The following is a 20,869-nucleotide window of genomic DNA, read 5'->3' on the forward strand; positions in this document are numbered from 1 at the left end:
ATTTGGCATTTTGTATAGTTGTGTCGACACTTTGCCATGACATGAAGGAAGCTTGGTGTATTTGCGTCTATAGTACCATGGTGGTAAAATATCGATACATCATGGTTTGGTCTCCTCTGAAATTTATTCTGAAGTTTCTCTGTTTGTGTTTTAACTATGTCGTCATCAGCGGATCCCTGCGCTGGAAACCCATGCGAGAATGGTGCAACGTGCGAATCCAGTGGAATCTCCTATCAATGCATCTGCAACTCGGGTTATTCCGGAGCCAATTGCAATGTAGAAGGTAAGGTTAAAGGTTGGAATAAAAACTCCTTTGGCTACGGCTTAGACTAAAGGCCTTCTTGGCGACCCACCTTGGAAAAAAAGGCATTCATCCCTCCCAAAACAACCCAAGACACAAAAGCAAATTCAAATTTTGGGGAACAAAAAATTACATCTTTTTCTATAAGGTTTATCACGATTCAGAATCGCAAAGCGTTAATGGGTAGGCAGAAAGGTCAGTTTGCGCGATTTGCGGCCGCGGTGAATGTTTTCATGCACGATTCGCGCACGCATCGCCTATATGTTTGTGTTGGTTCAACAGCGCCCTCTCTTTTATATTCGCAATAAACCTTAAAGCCACATTATTTGGAAGTAAAAATGATTCACAAAAATGCTTGATAGTAGTATCGAAAGCTGCTGTACTTTCCAAACAAATAAGTTTTGTATGGCCATTTGTTTTTAAAAGTGATTACCATTGTGTACCATACCTTTAAGTTTCATAAGTTATCTTAAGAGCTGAATTTTGGTTTGTCACTAGATTTTTGCCGAAGCAATCCTTGCATGAACGGAGGAACGTGCCGCTTGACCGAGGAGTGGTATGAATGCAGTTGTCTCCCTGGGTTCACAGAGATGCATTGCTCTGAAGCAGGTAAATTCAACTTCAAATCAACGCTTATTTGCAGTCTCCTGACGATGACTAGAGCAAGCTAGTCGAAACATCAAATTAAATTAAGAACTCACTCAAAGGTAGTGAAGTTATCAACTGATTTTCTATCTTCAGCAACGGTAGTAGTTTAAAAGCAGGACAGTTCTGCTCGTATACAATCTGATAAATCTACTGCGCGAGTGTAGAATATAAAGCAAGACAGTTGTCTAAAAAAACAAATCAATTGCAAAGTTGTCTCTTGTGACTTGTATTTTGGCTTGTCTTTTGAAGTTTATTTAGTTTTTTGCTTTTACTGTTCTCAAACCCTTTTTTCAAAGGCTAAAGGTTTTTCATCAAGAATCAAATCCAAAGCTTCAAATTAAAGGTTGCTTTTTGTTCTTTTTGCAGACCCATGTTTCCAGCTCCCATGTCAGAACGGCGCTTCGTGTATCGCAGTCACACGTTCAGGTTCAAGCTTCCTAGAGTACCAATGTCTCTGCCCACTGGGCTTCGGGGGACTGACTTGCGGGGTGAACTTTGGAGGTAAAGACCATGACCAAATACAATCAAAGAGAATACATATTATCAGATTGGCACCTTCAAAACAAATCTTGATTTTTTCCCAACAAGGTTTTGTATAAATAGTGGCACAGCCTCTCTACCATTGGTTGGGATACACTTTGGCGGTCGTATCCAATAACTGTTTCGGTTGAGTTTGCCATTGGTAAGTCACTGGCCATTGACTGAATTTGTTACCGGTTACGATTGCCAAAACGCACAACAGTTAATACCAAATTAATACCTCCTGTCACTAACTGGTGGAGATGTGCCGAGAAACAACTCTGATTGGCTCAAAAAAAGTGACTGATTTGTGCGCTTCAAAACCTTTGGGCACTCATATGGTGCTTGTAGGTCGCTTGGTACACGCATGTCAAAGTTCAAAGTATTTTGACACAATTCCATTTCAAGTGAATCCTGTTTTTACATGGTCAGCCAGAATTGCCTAAAGTTAGACATGTCACAAAGAAGGATGAAAGGGGAGCAGTTACTCTTTGAGTTAATATCTGTTTTGCTGTCTACCGTACCAATGAATGCTAAACTCATCAAAAATTAAATTACTCCTTTATGACAGTTAAATGCTGATGAAATGAAGTGTTCATTTTCAAAAGCAAGATTTAATGGTGTTGAATTGAAAAAAGATCTGGTTGCAATTGACAGGGAAAACCTATCAAGAGACTCTAGCACGTGCTTGTTTTAAACTATCGGATGTTTTTGAAGTTGTGTGGCTTACTTCCGCTTTGTATTCTGGAGCCTTATCTCGTCGGCACAAGCTTTCAAAGTAGAGCATAAGTCAAAGCCAATTCCAGTGAATAATTATTAAATTATGCTAAGCACTATCTAAGCTGTTTGTCTTAATTCATGCATAACTTCAATTTGTTGGACCTCAACTAAATCAAACTAAGCAAAAAGAAATCTTTGCTGAAAAGATCCTTGCAATTGTAAATCCTGAATGTATGTTTGTATCTTTCCAATGATAACAATAACATGTTGTTTGTATATGTTCTGAAATACCTTCCAATTTTAAACTCGCAATCGCAAATGTTACATATAAAATATCTTTGGCAAAATCAACCAAACAAAATGGCTGTCTTTAACCCTAGCAGTGTCCCGGTGTGATTAGCAGACCAAACTTATAATTCATTGGATTGCACCACTTGACCCTAACGGCAAAGTATTGACCCCGTGCACGCGCATCACACGCTGCGACTGATGCCACGCTCACCATGTTGGTGGGCAGTTAGGTTTACGTGTATTAAGGCAGCGTCGCCTAAAATGCACACTTTACTGCATAACGCGCAGCATGGAGTTATATATGAAAACGCACAGTGAAATTGCCCACCAGTATGGCGCATTCAAGGTTTTTCTGATGATGACGTCAGGTGAAATGGGTCAATACTGTCGTTTTTAACCGTTCGATTGTTTTAATCCTATATAAATGCATGGCATTTATACTTTGGCAACTGGGCATTGCTAGAGTTAAAGCAACTTAAGAAGCTTGCTAAATGCAGCCAACCTTCCCCTTCACTCCCCCTTTCCCGTTCACTACACCCATCTACTTTTTTTCCCTTCCCCCTGATAAACTTGACTATGCATTTAGCCTGTCCATGTGTCGGCCCTCCCCCTCCCCTGATAAACTTTTCTATGTATGAATCCTTTTCTTATGTACCCCCTCCCCTTATAAACTTTTCTATGCATGTGTTTTTTTTCAACCGACCCTCTCCCTGATAAACTTCGCGATGCACATCTGCTATTCATGTGTGCTCTCATTGACTAGGTGTAAACATGTGCGCTTTGAATCCATGTTCCAACGGGGGCAGTTGTTATCAAGGCTCTGATGTAACATCGCCCTCGTATGTCTGCTTGTGCCCCACGGGCTTCACTGGTGAAACGTGCGACCAGAGGACGTGTATGTACCCACACATCCTATTTGTTTTGGGTGTAGAATCATCGATTTGAAGTTCATAATGACATAACACAGAGATTTGTACTAACCTGTCGTTAGGACATTTTTTCTTCTTTTTTTCTTGGGCTATTCAACTCATCTGTAGCACCCGCCCTCCCTGTGTGTTCTTTTTTAATGAAATAATTTTCCACGGAAGTAAAGATTAATATTGTTTTTAAAGACACTGGACACTATTGATAATTGTCAAACGCCAGTCTTCCCACTTGGTGTATCTCAACAAATGCATAAAATAACAAACCTGTGAAAGTTTGAACTCACTTGGTCTTCGAAGTTGCGAGATAAGAAAAAACGAAGTAAAAACACCCGTGTCACACGAAATTGTGTGCTTTCAGGTGGTTGATTTCGAGACCAAGTGATGGTTTTTTGTTAAAATTATTTTGAGTAATTACCAATAGTGTCCACTGCCTTTAATATGTTTTATTTTTACCCTCACATCGATGTGTATTATGCACTGTATACCCAGTACCTTTCCCAAGGTTTTGTGGGGGTAAAAACCCTCAGACAAGTTACTCAGGGGGGATTCGAACTCACGTTCTTTGCATTGCTAGGGCAGATGTTTTGCCATTAGACCACCGATTTAGACCAATGGCTAGAGGCAGTTTTAATCTTATATTCATAAATACCTCAGACAGTTTCGCTATTCCTATTGGTGTAGAGCGCGTCACGTGGGTGTGTATAAACCTTTGTTTATGACCAGTATAAAGTGTTGAAACATGGGCGTGACACGCGAGCTTGCACCTGTGCTAATAAGACAGTTTCATCATTCCTTTTTTTCGTATGATAGAGATTGACTCTCGAATACAAATTAATAGAAGGTTGTTCCATAATAATCCAAACCGATAACCATTAGTTTTGAGCTGAAATACATTGAGTTTGTAAACTTATTTGTGTGGTTGGTTTGTTGTTGTTGTGTTCTGCAAATGTAGTCAATCACACAATGTTTGCATTGGTTTAGTAGTAGTAAAGTATTGCCAAGCTTTTGTGTATCCATTTGGAATGAAATAGCCATTGCTTGTATGGTCCTTGCTGTATGCTTTTCTCCGCTAAAAGCAATGTGGCAACGCTTTCTCTTTTATTAACATCATTTTCTCGTTAAGGGTTTCTAACATTAACAATTAATCTGTGGAACTATTCATTCACACATTGCAGGAATCGACTTGTTTCTTCTTTTAACCCAATGTGGCTTTCATTCATAGGCTCTTTTCAAAAACACGGTTTCGGCTTGGGATTAGGCTTCAGGCTCTGCCTCTTGATTGAAGCCCTGAGCACATACGCAAAGCACGCGTAATTCAACAAAACAATCGCAGGGTCAAGCTATAGCCTGAGCCAAATTCAAAGCCAAAGCCATGGTTTTGAAAAGTTTCATAGAGAAATCCAGATTTGATCATATGCTTAAGATTTGAACCAGTGGTTTCTGCCATTTTAGGAATGCATAACACTTGCATTTAAGGATGAAAAGCTTCCAAAAAGTATTGATTTGTTTAGATTGTTATTGCTGTTTTTTGCTTCATGTTTGATTCAAGCTCACTAAAGTGTTTTTTAAAAGGACCATGGTATCTCACAATTTTAAAGCTTGATAAAATTGGTCCCAAGACTTTGCCGTGCCTTGATGTCTTTTCTATAAAAGTTGAGAAATGAATCCGTCCCGCTTACAACTCAACCTCATGTCTTGTCACGACAGATCCTGTGGGGAGTGAAGATCCTACACAAGCTGCTGGGTTACCCTGTGTCGATGTGGAATGCCAGAACAACGGCACATGCTTCCAGAGCGGGGTAGGAACACATTATGTTTGCTTCTGTGTTGTGGGTTTCACTGGCCAGCACTGCGAGACAGTCGCGACTACACCTACAGTAACCATGACACCTCCACCAACAGATGCACCTATTACTACCGCACCAGTGTCTACAGGTAAGAGATTTCAGACAATGTAACTGCTCATAAATAATAATAATAATAGTTGCTTCTCATATATAGCGCGCATATCTGTCACTCAGTGGTACTCCTAGCACCATAACATACATTATTTCCTGCAAGGTAATTGGAATTATTTTTGAATTATGAGACCTCTTATAGCACCAAGGTGCTGGGGCACACTATGCTGCTAAGACCAGAAACACTAGGGGGAACCCCTCCTCTTTCTGATAAGTACACTGGGTTTATTTACGTGCCTTGCACAACACACAGGACCAATGGCTTTAAGTCCCTTCCCAAGGATGAAGCATCATGGTTAAGTGTCTTGCTAAAGGCAAAGGTGTTGCGACTCTCAAACAAACACTCTGCTGAAGTTTGAATCCGGTGCTCTTAAACGCTAAGCCATGACACGCCACAAGTTCTAACAAGTTTAGTTTATTTCGGGTCTTGTCCTGGAACTGTGATGGCTCTCCATTGGGTTCTGTCCTTCATTGCTGTCAATAGATCTGCTGTCTCCGGTCTGGTGTCTTTCTTCAAACGACTAAGAAGGTCAACTTTGGTCGACAACATTTCCTGGGTCAATATTTCGGTTCCCAGTGAGGGATTGTAAAATCAGTTGCAAAAATGTTTGTCTTGCCAATAACTGTTTAGTATTCAATTGCTACTTTCATCATTTCTACAAACTAACTTCGGTTAGGTTTGATCTGTGCTTACTTTTTGAAATGCCTATAAATTGAGCATATTAAAGGCAGTGGACACTATTGGTAATTACACAAAATAACTATTAGCATGAAACCTTATAATTACCTGGTAACGAGTAATGGGGCACTGTTGATAGTATAAAACATTGTGAGAAGCGGTTTCCCGTTGAAGTAACATAGTTTTTGAGAAAAAAGATTATTATTTTCCACAAACTTGATTTCGAGACGTCATAATTGGATTTTGAGGTCTTAAAATCAAGCATCTGAAAGCACACAACTTCGTGTGACAAGGGTGTTTTTCTTCCATTATTATCTCGCAACTTCGACGACCAAATGAGCTCAAATTTTCACAGGTTTGTTATTTTATGCATATGTTGAGATACACCAAGTGAGAAGACTGGTCTTAGACAATTACCAGTAGGGTCCAGGGTCTTCAACCAGATTTGTAAAAAATTGCACCAACCTGACAAAAATGTATGAATTGTTAATTTTCCCATGTTGTTATAATCAGGTTGCGTCTTTGGTGATGAGAGTTACCAAGACGGAGAAACGAGGGTTGACGGCTGCAGAGACTGGTAAGCAAAACTGCTCAAACTAACAATTAAACTTTCCTTTTTGTGTATGTGTTGACAAAATTTAGTTTAAAATCACTGTGAAACAGATTAAACCTTTTCTAATTGTATCAGTAAAAGATGTCTTGTCTTTTCTTTACTGCCCCACTGGGCTATAAACGTGAAGACCGGAATCCAGATTAAGATTTAATTTAGCAGAGGAAAAATGTAAAATTTCTTTGTTATTTTTTTTCCTCCAAAATTTGAATTTAGTATACCTTTGGAATGTTTTGATCGGTTCGATCGTTCGGATTGTTTGTATCCTGTAGATAACCATGCAACAAAACAAACATGTAACAATTTCATTTCCAAAGGTGGTATCGTTTTAGAAATAATGCTGAAAACCCAGAGCGACCACGCAGGAAGAATAATCTCCAATAGGAAAACACAATCTGAGAAATGTTATCATGGTAATGCTTCTCCAATTCAAAGTTTGGTTGATAAAACTCTTTTTAAATAACCAAGCTACTTCAAATGTGAAATGTTCTTTAAATTGCTTTATAATAGTAAAAGCTGCTGTAGGCTGCTAACAAAAACTTGTTGTTGCCAATAATTGTAAGCGTGGTAAGGTATATCTTTGCTTTAAATGTTAGTTTTGAAAATACTTAATATGGACAATCATCACGTTTACGAGTGTTCTCTTGCATTTTGTTTTTTCCGCTTGTTTTTACAGTGAGTGCAGAAACGGAGTATGGCAGCCGTGCTCCACTCAAAGATGCAGTAAGTTTTCTCTCAAAATATTCTCAGCTAAACATTCAGTCACTGACCATAAAAAACCCAACATTCTGTGAAAGATTTCTTTTCAATTTTTCACACATGGTTGAACTTCAAACAGTAAACCACAAGGGAAACTGGATGGGTAAATTTGAAAAAAAAAGATTTAGGGTTGAAAAAAAAAATGACTAGAGCAGTTTGATTACGACATCCTGATTAACTTGCCGGCGCTCTTACTCTACCAACTGAACATGTGTGTAAAAGTTTGAAAGACACCCAGTAAAAATGACAATAATAATACAGATTTCTTGTCTTCACAGCCTTTCACATTTTGTGTTTGTTAATTCACTGAAAGAAGTTTGGTTGAATAACTAACTTGTCTAATAGGTATTCCATCCAAATTCCGTCCACTTCAGGGTAAGTGTTTCAGGAAATATGGTGGAACTTTGATAAAATATTATTTTCTTTATGTTTGACAGAATGTGTATATGATGGTCAGATGTACAACAATGGTGAATCATGGAAGAATGATTGCCTATTTTGGTAAGCGTTAAGAAATTAATATTAACCTCTGAAAAAAAAAAAATTACAATGTGGTTTACGCCTGGAAAATTTGAAAACATGTTCGCCTTTTGGGGCTGAAACCCTTAGACACTTTACTACATGATTCATTGTATACATGACCCGAAATCCCTTCAGAATATTGCGCTCAATAAAGCCTCTGTGTGTTTCTAATCCTCCAACCGGAGACGAACCAGTTCACGTCCAGCTGCGGGCGCGCCAGAAACGCGAATGATTTGAATCATGCGCCCTCTTTGTTCACAGTGGTGCAAATAGCCAAGGTGCCCATATGAGTATTAATTAATATAACATTTGTTTATTTTGCCAGTTCTTGTTTGAATGGTGTAGCATCATGCTCAGATATGGATTGTAGAGACCGTAAGTATCTTAATATATTGTTTTTTATTATAGATTTCTAGTAATGAAACAAAGGATGCCTCTGAATTAAAACTTTATCACTGTAGCTTGCAATCCTGATGAAGCATGTAAACATCAGCATTTTAAAGGAACATTACAGAATTGGTTTTGCTAGCCAAAAAGTTGCTGGCAGTGTAAGCATTGATCGGCCATCTGGGTCGCGAGTGAATAGTGAAAACGGGATTACAATTTTTGCATTGCATCGATGCCAAAACAAAAATGAATAAAACACTCACTGAGCGATAGCTTTTTTCTTCGTACTGCATCTCTTTGGAACTCCTTGCCTGGTGCATGTTGCCCTTCATCCTATGATCTTCCATCTTTTAAGAAGAATGTCAATTCCCACCTTCAGCTCCACTGAGTATGTCTATGTTTTCTTCCTTGTAGCCCTTAACCTAGAGTGGCTTTTAGCCTTGTTTTGAGCGACTTGCATAAAAAACAGGTCCAGCTGGTCATTATCAATCGTTTAAACACCCCCATGTGGCGCGCTCTCCACCAATAGTAGTAGCGAAACTGTCTGAGGTATATATGAATATCTTTTTATGCTTGATTCCTTCTAGGGTGTGTGCATGATGGTCAGATTTTTGAACTAGGTCGCAACAGATCAGATGGTTGTAACTCGTGGTGAGTAATACTTTATCAGAGATTCGACGTCTGTCCATTGTAGTGTCCAAACGTACCTGTTCACTTTCACAGCACTCAATTGTACCAGTCAGTGTGTGAAAGAGTGAAGCTTACCGTCAATTTCACCAAACTCAGCCTTACTTTGGATTAATCTTAGGCCTTAGGATGAGTATCTGAAGACATAGGACGCATTGAACCCATCCTAAGTTAGGGTGGGTTACTTGTCCTAACTCGAGATAGGATTAATCCTAGCGTGTCATAAAATCAGCAGCTGGTTCATACATGTACTTCCTGTGAATGCTTCGGGCGACGCAAATTTCCTTGCGTCACAATTGGGGGGCGCGTACCGATTATTGCTTCAAACAAATTTGCAACACATTCGAATTCGTAGGAAGTATGAACCAGTCTTAAGAGGAAATGTTAAACTCATTCTGCTTCTTTAAAGGTAGGGTCATAGTTTAGAAAATACTCAAAAAATTAATAACCAGAACAATTTCCTTGGTGAGAAATACGTGTTGAGAGTTAGAAACTATTTTGAGAAAAGATTACCTTCAAAGTAATGAGGTTTGGATATCTTTTATCAAACCAAATATAAATCTGATAAATGATACATGCATGAATCATGTCTTAGATTTCTGATGGTTGGTGTTCGTTCGTGAATGCTGCAGAAAGGGATGCGGTTGGTACCCATCTTGCTAAATGTAGATGGACTTGATATTCTTGTGAAAATATCAGCACAGTTTTTTTTTTTCCCCCGCAATTCTTTTAATATTTTTTATTTTTATGCAAGTTGCCAGACACACAAGGCCTGAAGGCCACTTCAAGGTGTGGGCTACATCAGTTCAACTATTTTTTTCAGGCTTCGTTGCCACCTACTTCTGGGGCTGAAATAGGGTTACTCCCTTAACAGTCTACATATGGATGTAGGCTTTGGTATCATCCGTTACAAGCCTGGCTGGTAGAGCAGAAAACATTGCATTCAGCTGAAGCTTTCACATGTGACTTTCATTGTATCTTTCGTTATGATGTTGACATTACTTTAAACCTCTCTTCAGTAATTAGATAAATGTTTGAAACATGAAATATTACTGGGGTTTTTCTTTCAATCTTTTAACCTGTCATTTTCTTTTGATTCTTATTTTGTCAGCATATGTGAGACTGGAAATTGGATGTGCACTGAACGTGCATGTGGTAAGATATTTCTATATCCTTATAGATTCATTTCTGGAACTTACTTTCCCAAGATTATTTCATGTTCAATTCAGAAAAGTAATAGTTGTTTATTGTGTATTGGGGGATGAAGAATAAATTGGTTTTTATCCTTACACCGATGGGTATAAATCACGTCATACTCTCCCGAGTATATTCCTGAGTTCTGTTAATTTTTTTTTTTTTTAATGATTTTTGGGGTTGAACAAAGAATTGACTAGAGTGGGATTCGAACCAACGACCTCCGGATTAACGTGCCGGCGCTCTACCAACTGAGCTATCTAGCCCTATATTGGCGGTGTCCCTATTTTGTCAATATCTTTTTTTTTTTTAAACGGGCAAAGCACTCGGGTGGGAGTTGAACTCCCCGACCATTGCATTGCTAGAGCAGTGTCTTACCCTTGCAGTTTGAATCCAATGTGTTATCAGCAGGTACCACAAAAATTTATTTGTGCATGATGTCCTGCAGAAAGATATATAAATAGATGAACTGGGATCGAACTAGCGTGGAACCGTGGATCAAAAGAAAGAACAGATCTAAATTTTTACATTAATTTAAAATCAACACATGAATAATTGCCGATGTTGAAAATTGAGTGATTAGGGTAATCATTGATAAAATGTTTTCTTGCTCTAAATTAATTTTTTTAGGAAAAACCTGCCGGTTCGGAATCGATGTGTTTCTACAAGATGAATACAGAAAAGATGACTGCAACAATTGGTTAGTTAATAAATATACATGTAAGAGCTAAAAGATGTTATGACTTTCTTTTTTAGCTACTGGTTCTTTTCAGAACCACCACAACTTGTACAGCGATTATTTTGATGTTCCTGAAAACCTTACTAGACACTTTGTTTTCTCGTATTTCATAGTTAATGTCGACCTTACCAGAGTCTTTCTCGAAGGCTAAACAACACAAACTCTGGCTATCACAGCACACATGCTGTCTTTTAGCCCTTTGAGAAAACTCTGCTAGGGTCGAAACGTCAGGCCATTAACTATTTTTTGCTAAAGCAATTTGCAACAGATAATTATGTTTTCTTGTTTATTTCAGTACCTGTTTTAATGGCCAGTGGCTATGCACAACCAAAGATTGCAGTAAGTGGATTCGTTTATGATGTTTTTAAAAAATACACTATATTGTGACAACTCATTCACCACCTTGTGTGTTCAACGCCTTGTGTCGTATTTCTTTGATACATTATTTGTTTTTATCATGATTTGATCACAAAAGGCTGCAAACTTGAGGTGTTTCGATGTTTTTAAATTGATCATGTACACTGTATGTTGATGGTGTGTTCTCACCGGACAGTTTAAGAGCACCGTACTCTAGCTCTGATGTGTCTGATCAGCAGAGTGTGGGTTCCAGTCCCCGTCTTGACGCTTCAGTCCTCCACCCTGTCTTGACACTTCAGTCCTCAAGACACAAGCAAGACACTTAACCATTATTGCTTTGTCCTTCAGATTGTACGTAAAGCAGTTTGTGTTGTGTAATGTTAAATAACCCAGGTAACTGCTGAATATAGTGCAGCACCTTGTAAACCCAATATAAGGTGCTACATAGTAAATGGGCCTCATAAAAAGTGTTAAAAAACTTTATTGGTAGATACGTGCGCTAATATAAGACTAAATATTATATATTATTTAATACAATGTTTGTTGCACTGGTTTAACCCATTATTTGCTGTATTATTCATTATTATAAACAAATTACTGACATTTTCTCAATCTTTGTTTTTTCTTCTCTCCCATGTTACTTGCTTTTGGTTGGACTGGTGAGCAGAGGCAGAGTAAGTCACATTCTAAATAATTGTTCATTTATTATCGCTTTTGCTTAAAGGAACACGTTGCCTTGGATCGGTCGAGTTGGTCTTTGAAAAGCGTTTGTAAACGTTTGTTTAGAAATGCATGTAATTGGAGAGATTTTTTTAAAGTAGAATATAATGATCCACACAAGTATCACTCGAAATTGCATGGTTTTCCTTTTACCTTGTTGACTAACACGATCCGACCGTGTTAGTTCACAATGTAAAAGGATAATCATGCAATTTCGAGGCAAATTTGTGTGGATCATTGTATTCTACTTTTAAAATATCTTTCTAATCATATGCATTTTATAAAAAACGGTTTCAAATGCTTTTCAAAGACCAACTCGACCGATCCAAGGCAACGTGTTCCTTTAAACTATTTTGTCGTCTGTTCACTAATTGTTAATTTGTTGCAGTATCTCTGTTCTATATTATATGTTTTGTGTCGGTGTAGCTATTGTCGTGTGCCATGTTTGTCCGTCCTTTTTATGTCTGTTTGTTTCCTAGTTTTCTCCTAGAAAGACAACAAGCATTCACATTTTGCTACAGTAGAGGTTATGTGTCTTGAATCTCTGCCTTTCTTTTTGTATTTTTTAACAGACCCATTCAAATTAAGGTGGAGTTTAGTTTCAAGGCTGATTTCAACACTGTCTCCAATAAACAAGAACAATTTATCAGGTGAGTGTTGTAAAGAAAGTTTATATTAATTTCTTTTTTGGTTAAAGGCAGTGGACACTACTGGTAATTACTCAAAACAATTGTGTGATAATGTTTCTCAAAGTGGTTTATACTGTCTAAAGCTGCTCTTGCTTTCTAAGAGTGATTACCAATTATGTATGTCCCTTTAACTTATTAAAGAGTGTTTGTTTTTCCTTTTGCAGGGAGTTAACAGCTGATTTAAACACCAAACTTCAATTGACAAATCACATCCAGAACTTAACGGTATGACAACTCTCCATAATTACTGTCCTTTACTTGTTTCCCAAACTTAACCCCCCAAAAATGAATAAATGAAAATATTAAAGGTGGACAGAAATTGAACAAATATTTACAAATAAATAAAAAAAGGAAACATTCCAAACATGGAGAAATTTTAATAGATGTTAAATTTTTATCAAGGATAAAGAATAATCATTTTGGTTTTTACCCGTTATGCCTGTGATTTTTTTTTCACAGAACCCGGGTAAGTACTGAGTATGGGAGAAAATTACAAGAAATAAAAAAAGTATCAACAATTTCGTTATTTTGCCCAAAGTCTTTAGTAAAGTTAAATAATACGGTATTTAAAACAAATCTTCCTATGTAGTCTTAGAAATATGAATTGATTTATTGCTAAATTTAATTTGAAATTCATACCAATTTATTTTTTGTTTCATCTGTTAAACCCGATGATATCATTTCTACTTTTAGATTGCTTCAGGGAGCATCAGAGTCACGTTCTATCTCGTGGAGAACAAACAAGACTCTGTGGATGTTGAAGACGTGGCTGTCAAGTTAGAAAACGAGGTAATGCTGAATCCTTCCCCGTCAAATAGTCCATTTAGAGGAATCGACTTGATAGACTAAGGAAGGAATACTCTGTCTGTTGATAGAGCAGCATCACAGAGGTTCAAATATTTTCTCTCCTGCTAGAATAATTGGTACAGGCGTACTATATGACTTACCTTGTGTTTTTTTTTATATTGTTATTAGTATCTATCTATGAGCTAAGCACAGCTGGGATATCTTTGCCTTTTCTTACAAATGCTCATGTTCTTGTCATGTTTTTACACAGGTTAACGCCGAGTCCTACAACTTTGTCTTCGATGGGCAACAGTACCAGGTGGATCCTGGGTCATTCCGAGCTGAGAAAGTAAACACTAACGGAAAAGTTATCAATCAGAATCCGATGACTTTAGTTATTATCATCGCTGTAGTCGCTTGTGGTGCTGTGGGACTTCTTATCGTCATTGGATCTGTCTGCTGGCTGGTATGTAGAGGTTCATGGAATTCCCTCCCCCCTCCCTTCCCCTTCTTTGTAATAATAATCATAATAACAATAATAAAGATTTGTAATGCGCATATTATATCCACCCTGCTGGGTGTTCAAGGCGCAATAAAAACCAAAAACAAAGGGAAAGAAATATAGACACAACAAAATTAGTCCTTAATAACCTGTACATTTGATAAGTTTTGAGAAGAGATTTCAAATTTGAGGTACAAAGACAAGATCTAAGATTAAGTGGTAGAGAGTTCCAGATGCGTGGCGCAGCTGAAGAACAAGACCTGTCACCCCATGAGTGTCAAGACTTTGGTTTAATGAGGAGAAGCATGGAACCTGATGGAAGATTCCTTGACAGAGTTTAAACTTGAAGTAGTTTAGTTACCAGCCTCTCCAGCCAAAAGCATGCATTTGTAAAGCACCTTGGCCCAATTTCATAGAGCTGCTTAGCACAAAAATTTGCTTAGCATGAAATTTCTTCCTTGATAAAAACAGGATTACCAACCAAATGTCCACGTGATTGGATAAGAAAAACAACAGCTGAATAACGAGGAAAATGCAACAAATTGAAATTTGGTCGATAATCCTGTTTTTATCAAGGAAGAGATGTCATTCTAAGCAAATTTTTGTGCTTAGCAGCTCTATATAAATGCAACAAATTGAAATTTGGTTGATAATCCTGTTTTTATCAAGGAAGAGATTTCATGCTAAGCAAATTTTTGTGCTTAGCAGCTCTATGTAGAGCTGCTCTAAGCACAAAAGACTAGCTGAGCACATGCTTACCAGAAAAAGGTTACCATAAGCTAAAATACCATTTCATGTGTAGCTCCTGTGACTGGTATCCTCCTATTTGTTGCTGAGCAGAAATTTTGTAAGCAATACTTTCTGCTTAAACAGCTCTATGAGATTGATCCCAGATCGTTTGAATGAATGATATAGCCGCGTTGCAATCAACATCAGGCTACGGCTATGGTTTAAAAAATAAAATAGGTTGGATGGGCACTAGGCGAGGGCTACACTTAAAGCCAGTGGACACCATTGGTAATTGTTAAAGACTAGCCTTCACAGTTGGTGTATCTCAACAAATGCATAAAATAACAAACCTGTGAAAACTTGAGCTCAATCGGTCATCGAACTTGCAAGATAATAATAAAAGAAAAAAAGACCCTTGTCACACAAAGTTGTGTGCATTTAGATGGTTGATTTCGACACCTCAAGTTCTAAATATGAGGTCCTGAAATCAAATTCGTGGAAAATTACTTCTTTCTCAAAAAGTATGGCACTTCAGAGGGTACCATTTCTCACAATGTTTTATACTATCAACCAGTCCCCATTACTCGCAATCAAGAAAGTTTTTATGCTTATAATTATTTTGAGTAATTACCAATAGTGTCCACTGCCTTTAAGGGATCAACCAAAATCAACTGTCACTAGAGGCACATTGCCACCTACTCCTGGGGCTGAAGCAGTCCATACGGGGTAGGCATGGGTATCATCCACTAGTACTGGTTGGCACAGCAGAATGCACCCCCTCTTAACCGTTTTGCCCTGATATGCCACTATATTTATTCATATTTATCTACTTTTATGTACAGGTGAGGAGACACAAAACCACAAGAGATATAACGGATTATGGGGAGGACAGATTACCCAGAGTAAGTACAGCAGTGATCCACTTATGAAGCCTGGCTTAAACATATGCATTTTGAAAAATGGCAGCATGCACCGATTGTTTGTTTTCTGGAAATTAGCTTTGCAATTGTTGTTTTTTTTTTTTGTTTTTTTTCACGTACAAATTAGCTTTAAGAAATAATAGGTTATTGCAGTGATGAATTCTATTATTTAGCAACTTATATAAGGGTTTACAAGGTGCTACGGCGCATACGGCAGCCACAGCCAGGAACACCGGGGCAAACCCCTTCTCTTTTCGATAAGTGTACTGGGTTCATTAAAATGCATTACACAACACATGGGACCAATGGCTTAACGCCCCATTCGAAGGAAGAAGCAATGATTAAGTGTCTTTCTTAAGGACAGAAGTGTCATGGCTGGGGATTCTACCTACACTTTTATGGCTTAAAAAAGTCAACTAAATAACTATGACTCCAATGCTACTGGCTACATTAAAATATGATTTATGTTTGCTATTTCCCTTGTGTTCATTACTTTATGTCATTTTTTATACCAACCTTTCCTGGTGATTCCATTATTGTTGTGTAGGCATCGGATCAGTCACCATGGGATGGCATCGTAAACGAAGGATACGGGGGAGATCGAACAACAAGTAAAATCTAACCTGATCAACAAGAACTAACGTTTGTCAAACGTTCCTAAATTGCACATCGGGATGAAGAGAGAATAAACCTTTGCAGACAAACTCAAGACTACTTTCTCAATGTGAAACAGATGGGAATTGAGTGCCAAGCTACTGTTCTGTTTGACCTTGAAGCAGTGAGGGAATTTTCTTTTTGGAGTATGTATATGGATGCCAGTTTACCTACTTGTAGATTATCCTCGCTTCTTCAAGAAAGACCAGAGTGCCCCTTCAGAAACTCCTCTGTATTTATGATGTCAAAGTAAAACATAAACAATAATTGCGTAATAATATGCTTTGCTTTTTTAACATTTTTAATAGCAGTCGGCAAAATGAGTTAATCTTTGATCGAATTGTTTTACTTAAAGTGCTTTATTTGCAAACTGGGGCTCAAAAGTAGACTCAAGGCAGTTATTGATTGGGGGTAGAGGTGTTAAAAACCTCGGAAATTTCATTGGTTGCTACACCCCGTATGTTTGATTTAATTTTCTCCCACTGTTGGAGCAATCTGATCGCAAGCTCAATATAGCAGAGTGAACTAGGAGGAGTATGTAAACATATATTTTCAAAGACTGTGCAAGTATCAAAGTATCAAGTATATTCAAACGTTTTTGAGGCAACTTTTCTTCCATGTACGCTGGATTAAAGTGTGAAGGAAACAAAGTTTAGCACTTTAATGTGTGTCTCGGTGTTTGAATATGCGCTACATTCTCTTATAAATGCAATTTATTTGTGTAATGGAGGGAGTAATCTGGACGTTGTAAATATTGTACCATGGTCCTGATCACTGGCTGGCCGGTGATCCATTACAAGAATGTTTAAAACCAACTTGAAGAAATTCTTACTGGTTTGTAAAATTCAAAAATTTAATGAGTTATGACTTTGACAGGTTTTTATATCATATCTTTTGAATTTAATAAAATAAATATTATTTCTTTGCACTGTTGTCAGTTGTTAAATATGCAAAAAAATAGTTATTGGCCAGGGGTGCATTTTGGCGACCCACACCAGAAACATTGGTCATCGGTTGAGCGTTTTCGCATGTCCGGTTGGGCGCGGTGACCATGCTGTTCAGACCTCGGACACTGCCAACCGGTAACCGACTTGTGGGACTCTGTTGTGCTTTGGTTGGGGCCGCCAAAATGCACTCCTGGTGTTTTGACCCTAGCAGAGTCTTTCTCGACAGCTAAATAACAACTATATGTTGGTATGACACTGCTCTAGAATGCAAAGGTCGTGGGTTCGAATCCCACCCGAGGAAAATGCCTGTGATTTTGTTTCCACAGCCCTCGGGAAAGTATTGCGTATACAGTGCTATATACATCGCTGATATGGGTAAAAACCAAAAATTAATATTCTTTATCCCCGCTGCAAGTTTAACATCTATTATATGACAATGATGTCATTTAGCCTTTCCGGAAAGACTCTGCCAGGGTTGAAACTTAGTTTACTTAATTATGACTTCAAGTACTTTATTTTGACCTAATTAGAATACTTTTAAAACTTTTGTACAGTACTTAAACGACATCATTTACATCTGACATAAGGATTGTAATTAAAAGCACCCTGGTGGTCTTCATTTGGTTTCAATTTTTTTTTTTTTTTTTTACGCTTCAAAATTGTTGACATGTACTCCCCAGAACTCTGGGAAATTTTGGTCCAATATTTTAGAAATTCCGCTTAAAGACACTGGACAGTATTGGTAATTGTCAAAGACCAGTCGTCTTACTTGGTGCATCTCAACATATGCATAAAATAACAAACCTGTGGAAATTTTGAGCTCAATTGGCGTTCAAAGTTGCGAGATAATAATGAAAGAAAAAGACCCATTGTCACACGAAGATGCGAGATAATAATGAAAGAATAAGACCCATTGTCACACGAAGATGCATGCTTTCAGATGCTTGATTTATAATTCAGCTAATTCTGAGGTCTCCAAATCAAGTTCGTGGAAAAGTACTTCTTTCTCGAAAACTATGTTACTTCAGAGGGAGCCTCTCTTATACTATCAACAGCTTTCCATTACTCGTTACCAAGTAAGGCTTTCTGCCAAATCTTAATTTGACAATAGTGTCCATTGCCTACTTGGTGTGTATCTTAGGGTTTTAAAAGCCCTACTGTGGGCATTCGGAATGGTTTATTTTTTAGTTTATTTTTTATATCGGGTGCAATTACGGCGTATCTTGTACTTTGGAAGAAACCTAAATTGATTTGTTCAAATTGAATTATTCCATATGTAATTACCATTTACCTTTGTGACCAGTTGGGTTGATACCAACTTGAGTCACAACTCTGGGATATTTGGGCATTTGTAATTTATGAAATCTGACTTGTCTCATGTAAAACGAAGCATGAGTTGAGGTTTTTTTAAGGACTCTAAAAGCAGAAATTGCAAAGTGGGTTTTAATCATCCAAATAAGCAAAACAAATCGAAGTGTAGATGTTTTGTTGAAAGATCGCCTCAGATCACGAGGCCGGACGGCCACATCCAGGTGAAGGCTACCTAACTACGTAACTGATTTGGGCTATTAACCCAAATCAACTATCACCAGGGGCACATTGTCACCTACTCCTCGGGCTGAAACAGGGTTACCCTTTTCACTGTCCGTAATGATGTATGGGTATCATCCTTTAGGGGCCTGGCCGGTAGAGAAGAATGCACTATCTTCCCAATTTGTGTATAAAATTGCTTGTTTGTATCTTCTTTGCGGTGCATTCTATGGTACTGATTATAAAATTTCATAATTTAAATATGCTATGCACCACTGATCATCAAAATCCATAATGTTCAGTAAAGGGTTGCTGATTTCAATAACTGTTGGTGATTTTTTTTAATTCTGAGATGCCATAATTTTTGTAAAATTTATTTAAAAAGTATAAATTTATTGATTTCCAAATATATTGACACCAAATTGTTCTGCATTAGCTTTGAAAAAAATAACTGAGTGTATGTAAAAATTGATTTTTTTAAATATTTTTTGTTTACATGAACTTTAAATTTCACGAGGTGCATTTTTAAAATACTTCCCCCAGCTTCTCTTTTTTGAATTTTTTTTATTCATGCCCGTTACTGAATAAGTTAATTTAGTTACTGAATTAGTACAAATGACTCCATTATTGATAGAGATTATTATTTTAAATGATTGATGATTATTATTATCTGATTCCTTCAGATCTAAATGCAGATCAATGCAAGCAAGAGTCTTATATTTGTAGATAGATATTTTATAACTTTAGAAGTAAAAATGAGTCATCTCAAAATTATGACAGCAGACTTATTTTTCTACCTTAATTTTTGATATAATAAAACAGTAGTTCCTTTTGGGGAATTGGGGAGGTGGGTGGTGTAGTGGTTCAAAACTGTTATGAATTAGGCATTTTCTTATTAATGTTGTATTTTTTATTGCAGAAACAAGCCACCCTTACCCTGCCATAAATACATATTTAAAAAGTTTTCTCGTTTACTTTCATTAAAAATGAATCCAATTCAAATCCATACGTTTTTCACTAAATCATCCAAACTGGGTCTTTTTGGCATTTAATTACATTTTCCTGATTTTGCTCTGCCCATTTAGGTTCAAATTGGTTGTTCTTTTTAATTTATAAACAATCAGTTTTCACCATTCTTCAGTTTAGTTGAATTTCTACATAGGCCTTGATCATCATGTCACTGATGGTTCTCGTGGAAAATTGAATGATTTTTGTGACCTAATGAATTTAAATTATCTTATTTGATCAGTGAATACTATTGAGTTCTGATGCACCAGAAAAGGGTGTTAAATTGAACATTTTGTTTTTGAAATTGGTCAATAATACCTATTACTTTAAGTAAGTATCAAACAAAATTCAGTAAGAAACTATATACTTAAGTTCCACACAGATACTTTCATTATTGTGATTTTTATGGAATGTTTACTGTATGCTTTTACTTCCTTATTTTATTAGGCCTATGTCATTTATGTTTTGAATAAAGTTATGTTTATATACAGAAAGGTAAAGAATGAAAGATTATTTGAACTATACTTATGACAGCAATTGCTTTAAAACTTGCATGTTTCTTAAACTCTTAAAAACAATAACTTGCAATACTTAATTTTATACTCAATTTAAAGTCTTTGATTAGTTTGCTAAACAAAAAGAAGGAGTTGTACAAATTATCACTTGCAAGATGAATATGCGAAAGGGTTGTTATAAAGTTAAGGTGTCTGCATTATTTCTTTTGTACAATAATGCTTTAAAAAAATAATACAATTATGTTGTGCGCATAATATATGCAACTGCTGAATTAAAAAAAAAATGGGAAATGATATTTTAAAGAATTTAAAATGTTGTTCATTAATATTTCCACTATACTGTCTGCTGGGTGTTGTCTGAGTTTCCATGCTTTTTGTGCACCTTTTTGAGTCGAGGAAGAAAACAAATAATATCACATAAGTCACGAGTCAAATAATATCACGAGTTCTTGTTGACAAACTGCACTGCTTCACACCTACAAAGCTTCTTTATTTTATACACACTGCAGCTTTTCCAACCACGTTAGGGCATCAACAACAAATAGGAGCTGCCCCCCCCCCCTCCCGCCTTC

At 37.1% G+C, this 20,869-nt stretch overlaps 1 protein-coding gene across 1 annotated transcript in view; it reads left to right on the top strand.

The window, feature by feature from the left end:
- The window catches only part of LOC139934320 (uncharacterized), a 40,748-nt gene extending 20,157 nt beyond the window's left edge, over positions 1-20,591 (top strand). Inside the window, exons 19-38 of the mRNA XM_071928485.1 lie at positions 170-283; positions 800-910; positions 1,316-1,450; positions 3,243-3,374; positions 5,113-5,340; positions 6,556-6,619; positions 7,329-7,375; positions 7,849-7,912; positions 8,259-8,308; positions 8,908-8,971; positions 10,119-10,162; positions 10,832-10,901; positions 11,236-11,279; positions 11,965-11,971; positions 12,590-12,667; positions 12,871-12,931; positions 13,400-13,495; positions 13,764-13,958; positions 15,566-15,625; positions 16,191-20,591. Coding sequence (XP_071784586.1) covers positions 170-283; positions 800-910; positions 1,316-1,450; positions 3,243-3,374; positions 5,113-5,340; positions 6,556-6,619; positions 7,329-7,375; positions 7,849-7,912; positions 8,259-8,308; positions 8,908-8,971; positions 10,119-10,162; positions 10,832-10,901; positions 11,236-11,279; positions 11,965-11,971; positions 12,590-12,667; positions 12,871-12,931; positions 13,400-13,495; positions 13,764-13,958; positions 15,566-15,625; positions 16,191-16,265 — 1,739 coding nt within the window. The 3' untranslated portion in view covers positions 16,266-20,591. The remainder of the gene's footprint in view (positions 1-169; positions 284-799; positions 911-1,315; positions 1,451-3,242; positions 3,375-5,112; positions 5,341-6,555; positions 6,620-7,328; positions 7,376-7,848; positions 7,913-8,258; positions 8,309-8,907; positions 8,972-10,118; positions 10,163-10,831; positions 10,902-11,235; positions 11,280-11,964; positions 11,972-12,589; positions 12,668-12,870; positions 12,932-13,399; positions 13,496-13,763; positions 13,959-15,565; positions 15,626-16,190) is intronic.
- Positions 20,592-20,869: the final 278 nt, after the last annotated feature.

This window comes from Asterias amurensis, chromosome 1, assembly GCF_032118995.1.
Source record: "Asterias amurensis chromosome 1, ASM3211899v1".
In the NCBI taxonomy this organism is placed as follows: domain Eukaryota; kingdom Metazoa; phylum Echinodermata; class Asteroidea; order Forcipulatida; family Asteriidae; genus Asterias; species Asterias amurensis.